The sequence below is a fragment of the Oxyura jamaicensis genome, chromosome 3, assembly GCF_011077185.1.
Source record: "Oxyura jamaicensis isolate SHBP4307 breed ruddy duck chromosome 3, BPBGC_Ojam_1.0, whole genome shotgun sequence".
Lineage (NCBI taxonomy): Eukaryota > Metazoa > Chordata > Aves > Anseriformes > Anatidae > Oxyura > Oxyura jamaicensis.
The window spans coordinates 53630163-53642383 of NC_048895.1; the positions used below are offsets into that span (position 1 = coordinate 53630163).

The window sequence follows — 12221 nt, forward strand, 5'->3', positions numbered from 1 at the left end:
CAGAAGGCAACACTTATCACAACAAGCTTCCCAAAACAGCGCTTCCAACAAAGGCAAAGTGCAGCATGATTTCAAAAAGGACATATTTGTGTTACCTATTAACTGTTTTAACACAGCTATTTCTGTAATAAAAAACAGTGAGTATTGTAAAGAGTTTGCTGCATATAGTGTTTTGGCCTCTTGTGTATACAGTGTAGCCATGTACTGGAGGGATGCTCTTCATAAGGTTAAAAAAATAATGATTTCTTATGAACCCATCTAAAACCAGTGTGGAAGACCCTTCACTAGAAGCAGCACTAAAGCCATCAAATTCTTCTGCAGAAAAGAGTAAAAATCCCAAGGTGTACACTCAGGTTCAAACCTGAGTGTAAGAGTGTGTATCCCATTGCTGGTCTGTCCGAATACTCATTTGTTAAAGAAAAGGTGGTGGTTGCTTTGGTTTTGGGGGGAGGAAGAGGACAATTGCAGCAGCTGTCATAGAATAATGGAAGCTAAAGCAGTTAGTAATCATTACTCACAGAGTCCCATCTTAGCAGAAAATTAACATAATTGTTTAATGTTTATGGATGATTTGAATGACATTTCTTCTTCCAGAAGAAAGCAAGTAGATGCTTGCAAGTAAATTCCTCTCATTTATTACCTAGAAAACGTTGTACAAACATGTGATCTATAGCATATGTGCTGTGGGATAGTTCAGGACGCTATTATTCAAAACACACCCAACCGCCTTCTATAGGCACTGTCAGTAAATGTAATCCTGTTGTTCAGTTGTGGTGGTTTATTTATTTTCATCTGGTGATGACACTCATCCACTCAGAAATGATACAAGGATCATCAGTCTGAATGTGTATGTAAGCAGTGGATGGTCATTAATGGGTAAACGTCAAGAAGGGTTTATTCTTCCCCACCAAAGTTAAACAGTTTCCTGGTATGATTTTTGAGTGAGAAAGTTAAAGATTTACTAAAATATACCGAGTTGGAAGGAAGATTTGCAATAATATTTTGCATAAAACATCAAAACTGGAAAGTAAAAATAGTGTTTTGATTGCATTTAGGATAGGGTGACTGTGCATATATGTTCAGCATGGGTCTGGTGGTTTTCAGGGTCATATTTCTTTCCATTTACTATAAGTGGCATCTGTTCTTGCTAGTCAACTAGTGATCCCTACCCTCAAAGCATTCCTAAAGAAACATTAATGTTGAAATAAAACTGGGGGAAAAATAAATAAATAAGTGTGTGCAACGAGCAATTTTAAGCAAAACCAAAAAAAAATCTTGAAAGGTTAATATTATTAATCAAGTAAACACCAATTGTTAAGTTGAAAGAAAGAGAAGTAGAAATGACCAGACGCTCAACAGAGGTTCCTCTGGGAAAAGTAAAACAAGGGGAGTTAAAAACTACCGGTACGCCCATGTGGTCCCAAACCTATTTTATGCATGGAGGCAATTACAGTCAAATGATGTTCATGGTGATAGCTTCTTATTAGCTCTATTTTGCAGTACCCAGGCAGTTCCTGCTTGCACAGCATGTCCTTAATTGCAAGAGAACTGTCTGCCTGAAGGTCTACTCAACATCCATAGGACATTAAGAATCTTTCCCTAATTTCAATCATGAAAACTTCTCTTCAGCAGTTGACGAGATCCAAAAGCTTGGGGAGTAGTCCGCAATTAGCATCCCTTCTTCTGTTCTTTGTAGGACAGGGATTTAACAATGATAAACGTAGTGCTCTCAAAATCGTGTGTACACCTCTTCAATCTCAGTATCATTTCTGTCCAGATGTGAGATGCATTTAGGGAGTCTGGGAGCTAACATGGGAAAAAAGCATGTTCCTCAGCAGTGGTTTTCCTTGATTCATTTCTGCCTGGAGGGGACAGTTCTGCACTGAAAACATAACAGAGGCCGTGGGGAGCTCTGTTAATTATTGCGCTTCCCTTGCAGACAGCCTAGCCTGCAGTGAGCCCAACCAGAGGGGCTGGCCCCAGCAGTGTGGAGCCGAAACCCTGCTGTCATCGTGCACCCTTTTCAGGAGGGTATCAGTGACATGAGTTTTCACTCGTGGCCTGTTGGAAGTCTGTAAGCATTTTGCTAATAACTCTAGGTTTCGGTACTTTATTCCATCCCCTGGCGAAAGCACCCAAACTTATGCACTAGGTTACAGAAGGTGTGCTGTAAACTTACCAGTGAGTGCTTGCTTCTAACCCCAGTCCTGGATTTCACTTTGTTGCCTTTGTCAAACAGTTCTTCATATGCAGCAGAGCTATCCTATGGATAACCTAAAATTTGAATACAAGTTGCCTGTCTTGAGTAATGTAATGGGGAGCCTTGAAGACATAAGATTTTAAGCATGAAATGTCCTATATCTAGAGTGAGCCTGTAACCAGACACTAACTCAGGCTCTAGATGGAGAGCTGCATATGTACTTACTGGTGGGGAATGGCAAGAAACAAAAGCAAAAGGAGATTGTGCAGTTCTTGCATGCAGACAGAGGTGTGAACTTGTGTTGATGAGCTTTGTGCCATTACGTTGCCTTGCTGGGGCTTGGAGAGGAGGTAGTGGTTGTTTTTCCTCTGACTGAAGGAAGTGCCCTCTCAAAAGCACCATGACAGTTGTCAGTATAAACTGTGCAGATGGTTTTGGTCAGGAGAAGAAACTCTGATGATGCTTGCAAATGTAAGAAGCCAGTGAGAGAGACGTTATGGTGCAGCTTGTCTTCCTGGTCTCCTGGGGAAAAAACCCTGGCGCTGCAGGTGAAAAGAGAAGCATGTGAGAACGGTGTTGGTTCATTGGCACAAAATATGGTTGGCAGCATCACTGGAGATGCTTTTCATTTCACTGATGAAGGACACGAATCTTCATTAGCATCCACCACCCTGGGCCTCCAATGGCAGCCATGGTCACCTGCAGTACAGGCTGCATTTCACTTTGAAATGAAAGGCAGAGATACCTAGTCATGCTGCTGACAGACTTGGGGAAGTGGAAAACCTCTCTGCCAGCTGTAGATTTATGTGGTTTTTATTTGTTTGTCCTTTTTTTTTTTTTTTTTTTTTTTTTTTTTTTTTAAGACTGAGATACTGTTCCATTACAGTGCTGATGATGATAACATATGTTTTTCCCCTTGCCATGGAGAAGCATTTAAGCACAATTTTAGTGCCTGCTGAGGTATGTGATGTGCCAAGCATTTATCCACAGGACACAAAGTCACTTCAAAGTTGCACACAGTGTCGCACACAATGCATCACACACAGGGCACAAAGTCGCAGTACAGGATTTCAGAAAACTACTGCATCCCGGGTACCCTTGTGCACTTTAATTAGGCTTTGATTCCAATTTTCTTCTGTCAGGAACGTGTAGGGCCAAAGGTATATCTGAAAAGCCAAAATTGAAACAAATCCAGTACCTGCAGGAGATGCTGCAAAAACAAAAAGATACCTGAAAGGAAGGAAGAGGGGGGAGAATTACGGAATTATGGGATCAGTTGAGTCAGATACTCAGGGAGCTGCCAACAGATTTTCACGTTTCATTACCTGCTGTCCGTAGCGCTTGTGTGCATGTCTCTGCCTGTCAGCATACTGCGGGCAGATCTAGACCTTCATTCACATTCTGATTAATTATTTGCTTCTGAGACAGCCAAATCCTCCTGTAGTGCCCAAGCTAAAGCCCACTGAAACCAGGGAAAGGGTTGGTGTGGAGTTGAGGGGTCTGCCTCTGTCTTTACTGTGGGATTATTGCATCTTCTAACATTTGAGATTCAATATGCCTGAAAAGGTAAGGGTTGCCTTCTCTGTCTCTAAAGAAGGCACTTTGCGGAAATATATTGTGAAAGATGAATGCAACTGCAAAGATAATGTCTTAATGGTTGCCATAGTTTCTAATTTGGCACTCAAAAAAAAAGTTTTTCTATTCAGCACAAAACACTTTGGGTGAAAATGTTAAAAACTGTATTTAAGATGCTTGAAATTAAAAATTAAATCAGAATTCATTTTAAACATTTGGAACATTAACTATTTGTTAAGCACTGGAATTAAAGCAAGTGTCTTCATTTTTGGTCAATTATGCTTTGAAAATATGTTTTAAAGACATTTTAAAGCATGCTATTAGCATAATAAGAATGACAAAAATACTGAGAAAAATCATCCACCCACATTTATAAGAAGTGAAAAACAAAGTCCTTCTAGATCACTGTAGAGATCTAGAGACCAGCTGAATTAAGCATGAATTTAGAGACTGCAGTGCTTAGAGACTACTAATATGTCAGAGCTCCTGTTTAGTCCAGGATACTTATGTATGTATTGTACATATACAAAATATATGTTGCTTATACAAGTTATTTTTCTGCTTCACCAGTGGACCTGAGCAACGTTAAAAGTTAGCGCACAAGTGCTCAGACTTGTCCCACAGGCAAGCTGCTGTTTCCTTTAATTCAAAGCGGATAGAGACAGAGCAAAATTAGCCTTTTACCTTCATTGATTAAGGGCAAAAGCAGGATGGGAAACAAACTCTGTGCAGCTAAGTGCACCTAGACACATTGGGACAATAGAGGGAAGCCTGCATTGCGAAGGAGGTTACTGTTATGGTAACTATCAAGCCTGGTGCCGCTGAAATGGAAAGATGAAAAACAGATGTCTATAAAGGGAAAGAGTGTTACTCAAAGCACACAGGAACAAACAATGAGACTGTGTCGTTTTTCCAGTCATCTTAAAAGTATTTCAAGGTGATTGATTATTTTGTGTGTAAATTTTACTTAGGGGCATATACCTTAAGAGGGATTGAATGTTTGTTTCATGTTTCTGGAGAAGAAATGCTAAAGAAAAGGCTTCTTCATTCATTTGATATCTGATTTGTTTTAGTTTGTGTTTTTTACCTTTTGATTTATCCCAGTCCCTCAAAAGGAGTTGGAAATATTACTAAAACAATGTTTTTTTTTCCTAATGAACACACATTAAAAAAAAATCTGTTAATTGGTACCATCTTTTAGCTGGCATATGGCTAGCTAATAACTCAGGCTTAATTAGCAAATCTGGGGAAGAATAACTTCCTAATATGGAATTAAAAACGCCTGTCCTGTTTTTTTTTTTTTTTTTTTTTTTTTTTAAAAAAAAAATTTAACATTTTTGTTTTGACCTGAAATTTAGCATCCTTTTTTTTTTTTTTTTTTTTTTTTTTCTGGTCCCAGTGGATGCACTGTGTTTTTAACATATATCTGTTACAAAAACAGAGCTTGAAGTTGCCACAACTCATGCTGATTTTAAAAACAAAGCTGAAACAATGCCTTTCCTGACAGTATAGTTACACTTTTGATAAATGTTGACCTGACATCTGTCACTGATTTTTTTCAGTGCCATATGGGGTATTGTAAACATTTGGTTTCAGAAAACTAGTGATATTTTTTTCCTTTTTTTCATTCTTGAACTTGATCAGTGGATCCCTAGTGTCTGTGGACTACTGCAGAAGCAACCACAAATGGTGGATAAGAAAAGTAATATGTATATGCTACACGGTGGTCCATGTAATTGGATTTTTATACCAGGCTGTGTATCCTGAAAAATCTGACTCCTTTGAGACCGTTCCTCCAGTTTTATGTTGCACAGTCGTCTTGCCCAGTAAATCTGGTATCTGTCTGCTAAATAGCCCAGTCCTTAAAAAACATCAGCTAAATGAACGGTTCCTACTCCTTTGATGTGTTCTGTGTGCTTTATCAGCAGCATGTTGTTTCAGGGAGCCAGCATCCTTGTTCTTCAGATAGTGTGCTGCCCGGCTGCTGAGCTTTATGGTTTGGCAAATGCTGAGCTGTCAAGTTGTGCTAACGGTTTGGAAAGAGATGGATGTAAGTTTAATTGCAGTAATTAAAGGAGAAGGCTATGTTATTCCCTTGCTTGTAGAGAGGTGAATATCCTTGAAACCTGTGAAGCTGCACACTCATAACCAAGGATATATGCGCTGAGGCTTAGTGTGTCATCTGGATGCAAGAAAAAAGATTGTGAAAGAGCAAAGAGGTGGTGGCAAGGGCAGTGCTGAATGACGCCTTATATATTAGCATCCTGGCACCCTAACAGTGCTGTAATAGAGAGAACATGGGAGTTACTGTGTTTTATTATGCCATTGGTATAGTTCTCCTTTTATTAATGAATTGCTTGTCAGTCTTGTAACTCTTTAGCTCCTTGGCATAATGTCTTATAATGTTATATTTAAAGTTGCATTGTGCTTAGAATAGTCTGTTTGTGGACTTGATTGTTTTGTGTAAATATATCAACATGGGTACTTTTACTTTCAAGCCTGAATTTATTACTGAGCATAGTTTACGTTTCTTTTTATTGATGTAATTACTATGAGAAAGTTCAAACAAAGGACAAGCACAATTACGTGAACAGATCTTGCAGAGAGCTGCCTATTTGTTTCTCATTTTATCATTGTAAGTTCATCTGTATGCCATACCATTTAGTGGCATATACCCTTCACAGAGCATCAGTACCATTGATAATTCACGCTGACCTTCAGGGCAGTCAGCACCCTCTAGATATTTTTAGGTATTTGGCTAATTTTCTCAAAGCACCTGATGTTTTGTTTATGCAGTAAATATCACAGGCAGAGAGGCAGGTACATTTCTGGGGAGATAAAACCCACATTCCCTTGCTATAACTACACTTTGTCCAGCATTTGCTACATCAGGCAATGTATAAAACATCTTCTCATCTGGCAGGTTTTCACTGTGTTTGTAGGAATAACGGGAGGCATGGCAGTTTCTCGTGTCCCATTTAAACTGGGACGTTGACAGTGTTTCCCATTTTTGTTAATCTGCACAAAAGAAAAAACTTGTGCACTGCGTTTGCATGTGCTGGCACGCTGCAGCTGAGCACAGAGAGAAGGTGTGCTCGTGGGAGACCGAAGCGTCCCTGCCTTCCTTTAGAAGGGCCCTTTCTTTTGGCAAACTTTGTATTCACGAGCCACAATGCCCGCCTTCAGGAGGAGTAAAACCAGAGCGAAGAGTTTAGCGTTGGCTCGCAAAACCCAGCAGCAGGCAGCAGCAGCTTACGGCTCCCTGCACAGGATGTTTTCTATGGTGAGTTCATCAGCGGCAGCTGGGAGGGCTGAGGTGGGGGGGACCGGGCTGCACGCCCCTGCCAGGGGCTCTGTGCTTGATGAATAGCAGCTCCGATAATCAGGGAATGGATGCTGGTAACGTGCACTCGGTGGGTGAGTTTATATCAGTGTGCTGTGCTGGAAAAGGTTTGGGCTTTCTGAATTTTTACAGGGGGGATATGGGTTGGTTGTGTATGCTGCTTGCTGCTGAGCTCCAGCAAATGGTTATTTCTTGTGTCTGTCAGAGAAAGGACTAAGTGACGACGATTCGGATTTTGACAAGAGGTGGGATGGTTTTAAGATGATTCTTGAGGAAAATTTGGAAATATCCACAGCGTTAATTTTGACCAGTTTTAACCATTTCTCTGTTTTTTTTTTTAAAATAGTTTGGGATTGTAGAAAAAACATGGAAAAATTAAGAACTCCAATCAAGGAATGGCTGGGAAAAATAAGAAGACAGTAAATATATTACACAGATGGTAGAAAAATATGAGTCTTCTGTATTAAAGATTGACAGCATCAGGATAAGGACCAGGGAAAGGGGAGAAACAATACTTTCACAGGGTCAGGGTTTGAGAAAGTTTGCATTTCGTGCTTTAATGTTACCTGACAAGAGCCTCCCTCCTTGTTGTGACTTGGGCTGCCAGGGTTCCTCTCTACATTTTTTTATGCTCTTTTCCCTTGTCTTCACATTTTGTGTGGTCAGGGTTTAACCTTGCGCAATAGAAATGATTTCTGGTTTGCATTTGCCTTTGATATGCCTTGGATCCTATGACTTCAGTGAGTGATTTCCAGAGAAGCTGAGCACAGCATCTGCGAGCTCAGCAGGAGCTGCTGCTCCTCCGCGCCTGGTTGCCACAGGCTCTTGGGCCCCAGGCCCCATCCGACAGACTTAGCTCACAACTCGCGTTTCCACTGAACACCGATGTCACCCGAGGTACTTTCTGTGTAGCCAAGGAGAAAGATGGGCAAGGGAGGGTGCAGGTTTCCCACCACACAATTCATGTTACTATACCTTAGGCACTGAGTCGGATGAATTGTGTTAGTTGGCTTGCACAGCCTTGCATTTGGCCTTCTTTCAGGCCTTGCCCTCTGCTGTCAGGAAGGAGTTAGGGGAGCAGCAAGCCCTCTTCTTACTGCACTTCTGATTTCTTAATGAGTTGGGTGATGCCTTCATGCATTACCAGCACAGGATCATTTTGCTAATGTAAATCTCACTGAAATTGGAAATTCTGACTGAAAGACATTTTTTATCCTTGGCTATTTCCCTTTAGCAATTTATAAAGTGTTCTAATTAAAAGGCAGGCAAGAAAAACAGCTAAAAAAAAATGACCCTCAGAATTTCAGCAGTGTCGGTCAGGAACAGTATCATCTTCTAAGTGGCCTTGAAGTTATGAAAAAAAAGACCAAAAGAGAAGTTGTGATGAGTGAATCTACTACTTTAACTTCTGTTGTCCAAAGCTGAGCAGCAGCCTTGCCCAGAAACCTATGGTGAAAATCCCACAAGGCTGTTTTCAGTAAAAGTGTGCTGAATTTTTTCAGTGTTAATAAACAGTTTAGAGGAGTGCCTGTACCGTATTGGTGTCCGACATGCGGCTGCTTTCTTCAGTAGGGGATCTAAGACCTGCGACTTTCCAGCCTTTTACATTACTTGGTTACAAAGTATTTGCCAGACTGAGAGTGACAGAGAAGTCTGTGCAGTGACAGACACACAAAATGCGATGGCTGCTAGACCTGCCTTTTTCTGGAGAGAAATGTCTTCTGATACAAAAGGAACGTGATGGACACCTCCAAAGGCTTTCCTTCTTCACAATGAGGGGCGTAAAAATGTCTCTGGCCAGTTGTTCTTTCTCACAATCCCATGTAATTTTGTTTCCTCTGCTGACTGGTGCTTCCAGTCTTACTTCCTGGAAAAATATACACCAGACAGCTCTGAGCTGTGAGCTGCTCATTTTTAAAGGATACAAGACTAATCTGGTTCAGCAGCTTGCTTTCCGAGCATACACTTCCTCTTTGGATAAAGAATTCAAAGGGTTAGTGATCTGCACATTGGTGTGGTCAGTGTCCTCCACAAGGGTACAGGAATCTGGAAACTTGTCAAAGGACATGCTTCGTTGTAACCTTCCCAAGGAATCTTTCTCAGCCTGAAGAGTCTTGTAAGCTTACTCAATATGTTCCTTTCCATCACTTTTTCAAAAACAAACAACAAAAACCCACCAACAAACACCACTACCAACACCAAAAAAAAAAAAACCCACACCAAACCCTACTGACAGAGTATATGAGGTGTATAAATGAGAGTAGAATAAACAGCAATGAGCAGAGACACCGTAACACTAATTGACCTTGTGCAGCATTTATGCTCAATCACTATCATTCAGTAGAAAGTCACAGGGTAGCCATGAAATTGTTGTGCTAATGCTTAACCACTGCTGATTAATGTCTTCTGCACTCTCACCAATTAATTTTATAGAGATTTTTAACTCTGGTGGGGATAGCACAGCCGCAGATGATGATATGCTTGTCTGCAAGGAGCAAAGAAAATCTGTAAGACGTTCCTTGTAAGAGTGTCTTTTATTCACTTTGAAGGAATAATCTTTAATATTTCTTCTCATGAACATTATAGAAAATGAGACATGCTTCATCTTACAAGCTGAGCGCCACTGTGATGGTTTACAGCTATGGGTCAAGCTGACAATTATGTGGACTGGAACTTTCCCTGCTAAGGTTGCTGTGAACAATTCTCATTTATAAGGAATACTACATGCAAAAGGATGTGGGACCTAATTATGAGTCACAAACATGCAGGGATAAAAAGAAAGAAAGTTTCTCAAGGCTGTTTCTACATATCTTTCCATTTTTTTGGAGGCTGAGAGTTTATGGGACAAGAAGCTTCCTCCCCTGACTGCTGGGCCCGGTAGAACGGTTTATACAGCTTTGCTGGAAAATCTGTGAAAGCAGCCAATAAAGTGGAGCAGTGCTGCTTAACTTGATTCTGGAATGCAAGTACTTGCTTTTCTACAAACCTTGCATAACCTCCCATTCTCTTTCCCAACTTTGTCATTCAAATCTAGCACTACTAGTCTGAGTTTTTGGATCTTTAGCCTTATCTGTCTGCTGTCCAGAGCCAAAGCTGAAGCTGCTTTGCAGTCTCCTGCAACTGTTGCTGAAAGTGTTGTATATAAACTCAAGTGATAGATTATGGAGAAAGTTCGTTGCTTCCACGGCATGCTCTTTGGCTCTTCTCTATACCCAGCTGCATTGCGGCCTTATCCAGTCACCTGGACTTTTCTTTTCATCATCTAAAATAATGTTATTCTGATGGGCTGCATGCTATAAAGTTTGGCATAGAACATTTTTCACTAAGGACTCACAGCCATGGCCGTGTGCAAATAAAAGAAGCTGTGTGCTTGATGACTTTACCAGATGTATCTGAGAGTCAAATTGCCAGTGTTAGGTGCTGCAGTGCCATTTGCAGAGTAAATTTAGGGTTAATTCCCACCTTAACTCAAGGATGCAGTGTGAACTTGGAGCTCCTCTTGAGGCTTCCTGGTTCATGGGCACTGGACTGCCAAAGTCTGCTTTGACACCCAAAAAGCCAAGGTGGTTTTGAAATTCCACTTCAATGATAACAGGGCAGAGGCTGGGCTTTTCCGGCCCACCCACCTGCTATAAAAGATGTGTTCGTAGGGGTTGTCATTAGAGCCCTCCTAGAAAGATATTTTAAAGAGCCGGACATTGGTTGGTGTGGGAGGTGGAAACCAGCATCCAGAGCAGCATAAAAGGGTGGGGATCCCAACCTGTGTGGTAAGAGAGTTTTGGAAAGAAATAGGGAGCAAGAGTTATTTTTACTCCTTTCCATTTGTTCATCATTATGAAGTTCCTCATGAATACTGTGCTTTTTGATCCAGAACCTAATGTACACCTTGTGGTTTCACTGGCAACATGTATTCTTACATCTTCTATGGTCCGTGCAATGTGTAGGAGTGGATGTGCAATAACTTCTTTATGTATGTAACTTCTGATTGAGTAGCCTTTCATGGTTCTTGGTGGCAGATGCAGCTCCAGCCCAAAACCTGAGGGTATGGAGGACATGCATCTGCTTGTCCTACCCTTTGTGCTGTGGTGATTGAGGAGGAATAGAGCGTACTCCTCCTGGTAAAACTCTGCATGACGATGCTGTTTATGACTGGCTTTCAGTAGGCTGTCTCATGTCCATGATCTAGTACCCTTGATCAGGCATCATGTTGATGTAAATCAGGCTGTCCACACACACCTTGAACTGTAGACATCGTAAAACCTGAGTCATTTGGATACAAACGCAAAACTTTGACATCAAAAACATAGAAAACAAAACTCAAGTATTTTAGAGCTATTTAGAAGTTGTTTTAAAATACCTCCCCCCGCATTTACTAAATGAAGTTATGATTTATTTCCAAAACACTAAATATTTTTAGTAGCTAAATACTGTAAATACAGTATATATCTGAATTTCAGAGTCCTGAAAGCTGTCATTAGATAGGATTGTGGAGGATGGTTTCACATCTTCGTGATGGAAGTAACAACTTTTTTTAGAGGTGGTGGCATTGTTCAAAACTGGAGGCTGGGAAGCTCTGGAGTGATATGGACTACGTGGCAAGTTTTTGACATTTTAACTTTTTTTTTCCAACAGAGAGGTGTGAGGGATGTTTCTTCACATGAATGGCTGAGATTTAATATTGCTAGTACACTTAGCCTCCACCTTACAGAGGGTTTAGTATAGCTCAGTTCCGTTTCAGAATAACTTCTGCATTTGCTCACTTGATGACACAGGATGTTGGTGAACTTCACAGTTCCATATAATCAGTGGTGAATCAGGAGATCCAAAAAGGGCCATTTGAAACAGCTTTCACACAAAATTAGTACAGATCGAGACAGTTCTGAAATGTACTCATGCCCTGATTTCTTAACTGAAACAAGATTTCCACTTGAAATAAGGCTGCATTCATGTGGTCCTCATTTGAGTACATTCACTAAATCGGAAATAATCAGTGGCACAGCATGTGCAACTGTCCAGTATCTTAGAGAGAGTGCGTAAGACAGAAGCACTTAAGAAAAATTGTTTCATGTAGTAAAGAGGCGGATACCAACAGTTGCTAAGGTA

The 12221-nt window shown here is 40.8% G+C and overlaps 1 protein-coding gene across 5 annotated transcripts in view; it reads left to right on the forward strand.

Annotated features, from left to right (window-relative positions):
* Window positions 1–12221, forward strand: part of TIAM2 (TIAM Rac1 associated GEF 2) — a 170805-nt gene that overhangs the window by 144201 nt on the left and 14383 nt on the right. Inside the window, exon 1 of one of the 5 annotated variants that reach the window (XM_035322343.1) lies at window positions 6936–7058. The exons of the other annotated variants lie outside the window; for them this stretch is intronic. Coding sequence (XP_035178234.1) covers window positions 6948–7058 — 111 coding nt within the window. The 5' untranslated portion in view covers window positions 6936–6947. Of the gene's footprint in view, window positions 1–6935; window positions 7059–12221 lie in introns of those variants that run through there. 5 annotated transcript variants of the gene reach the window in all.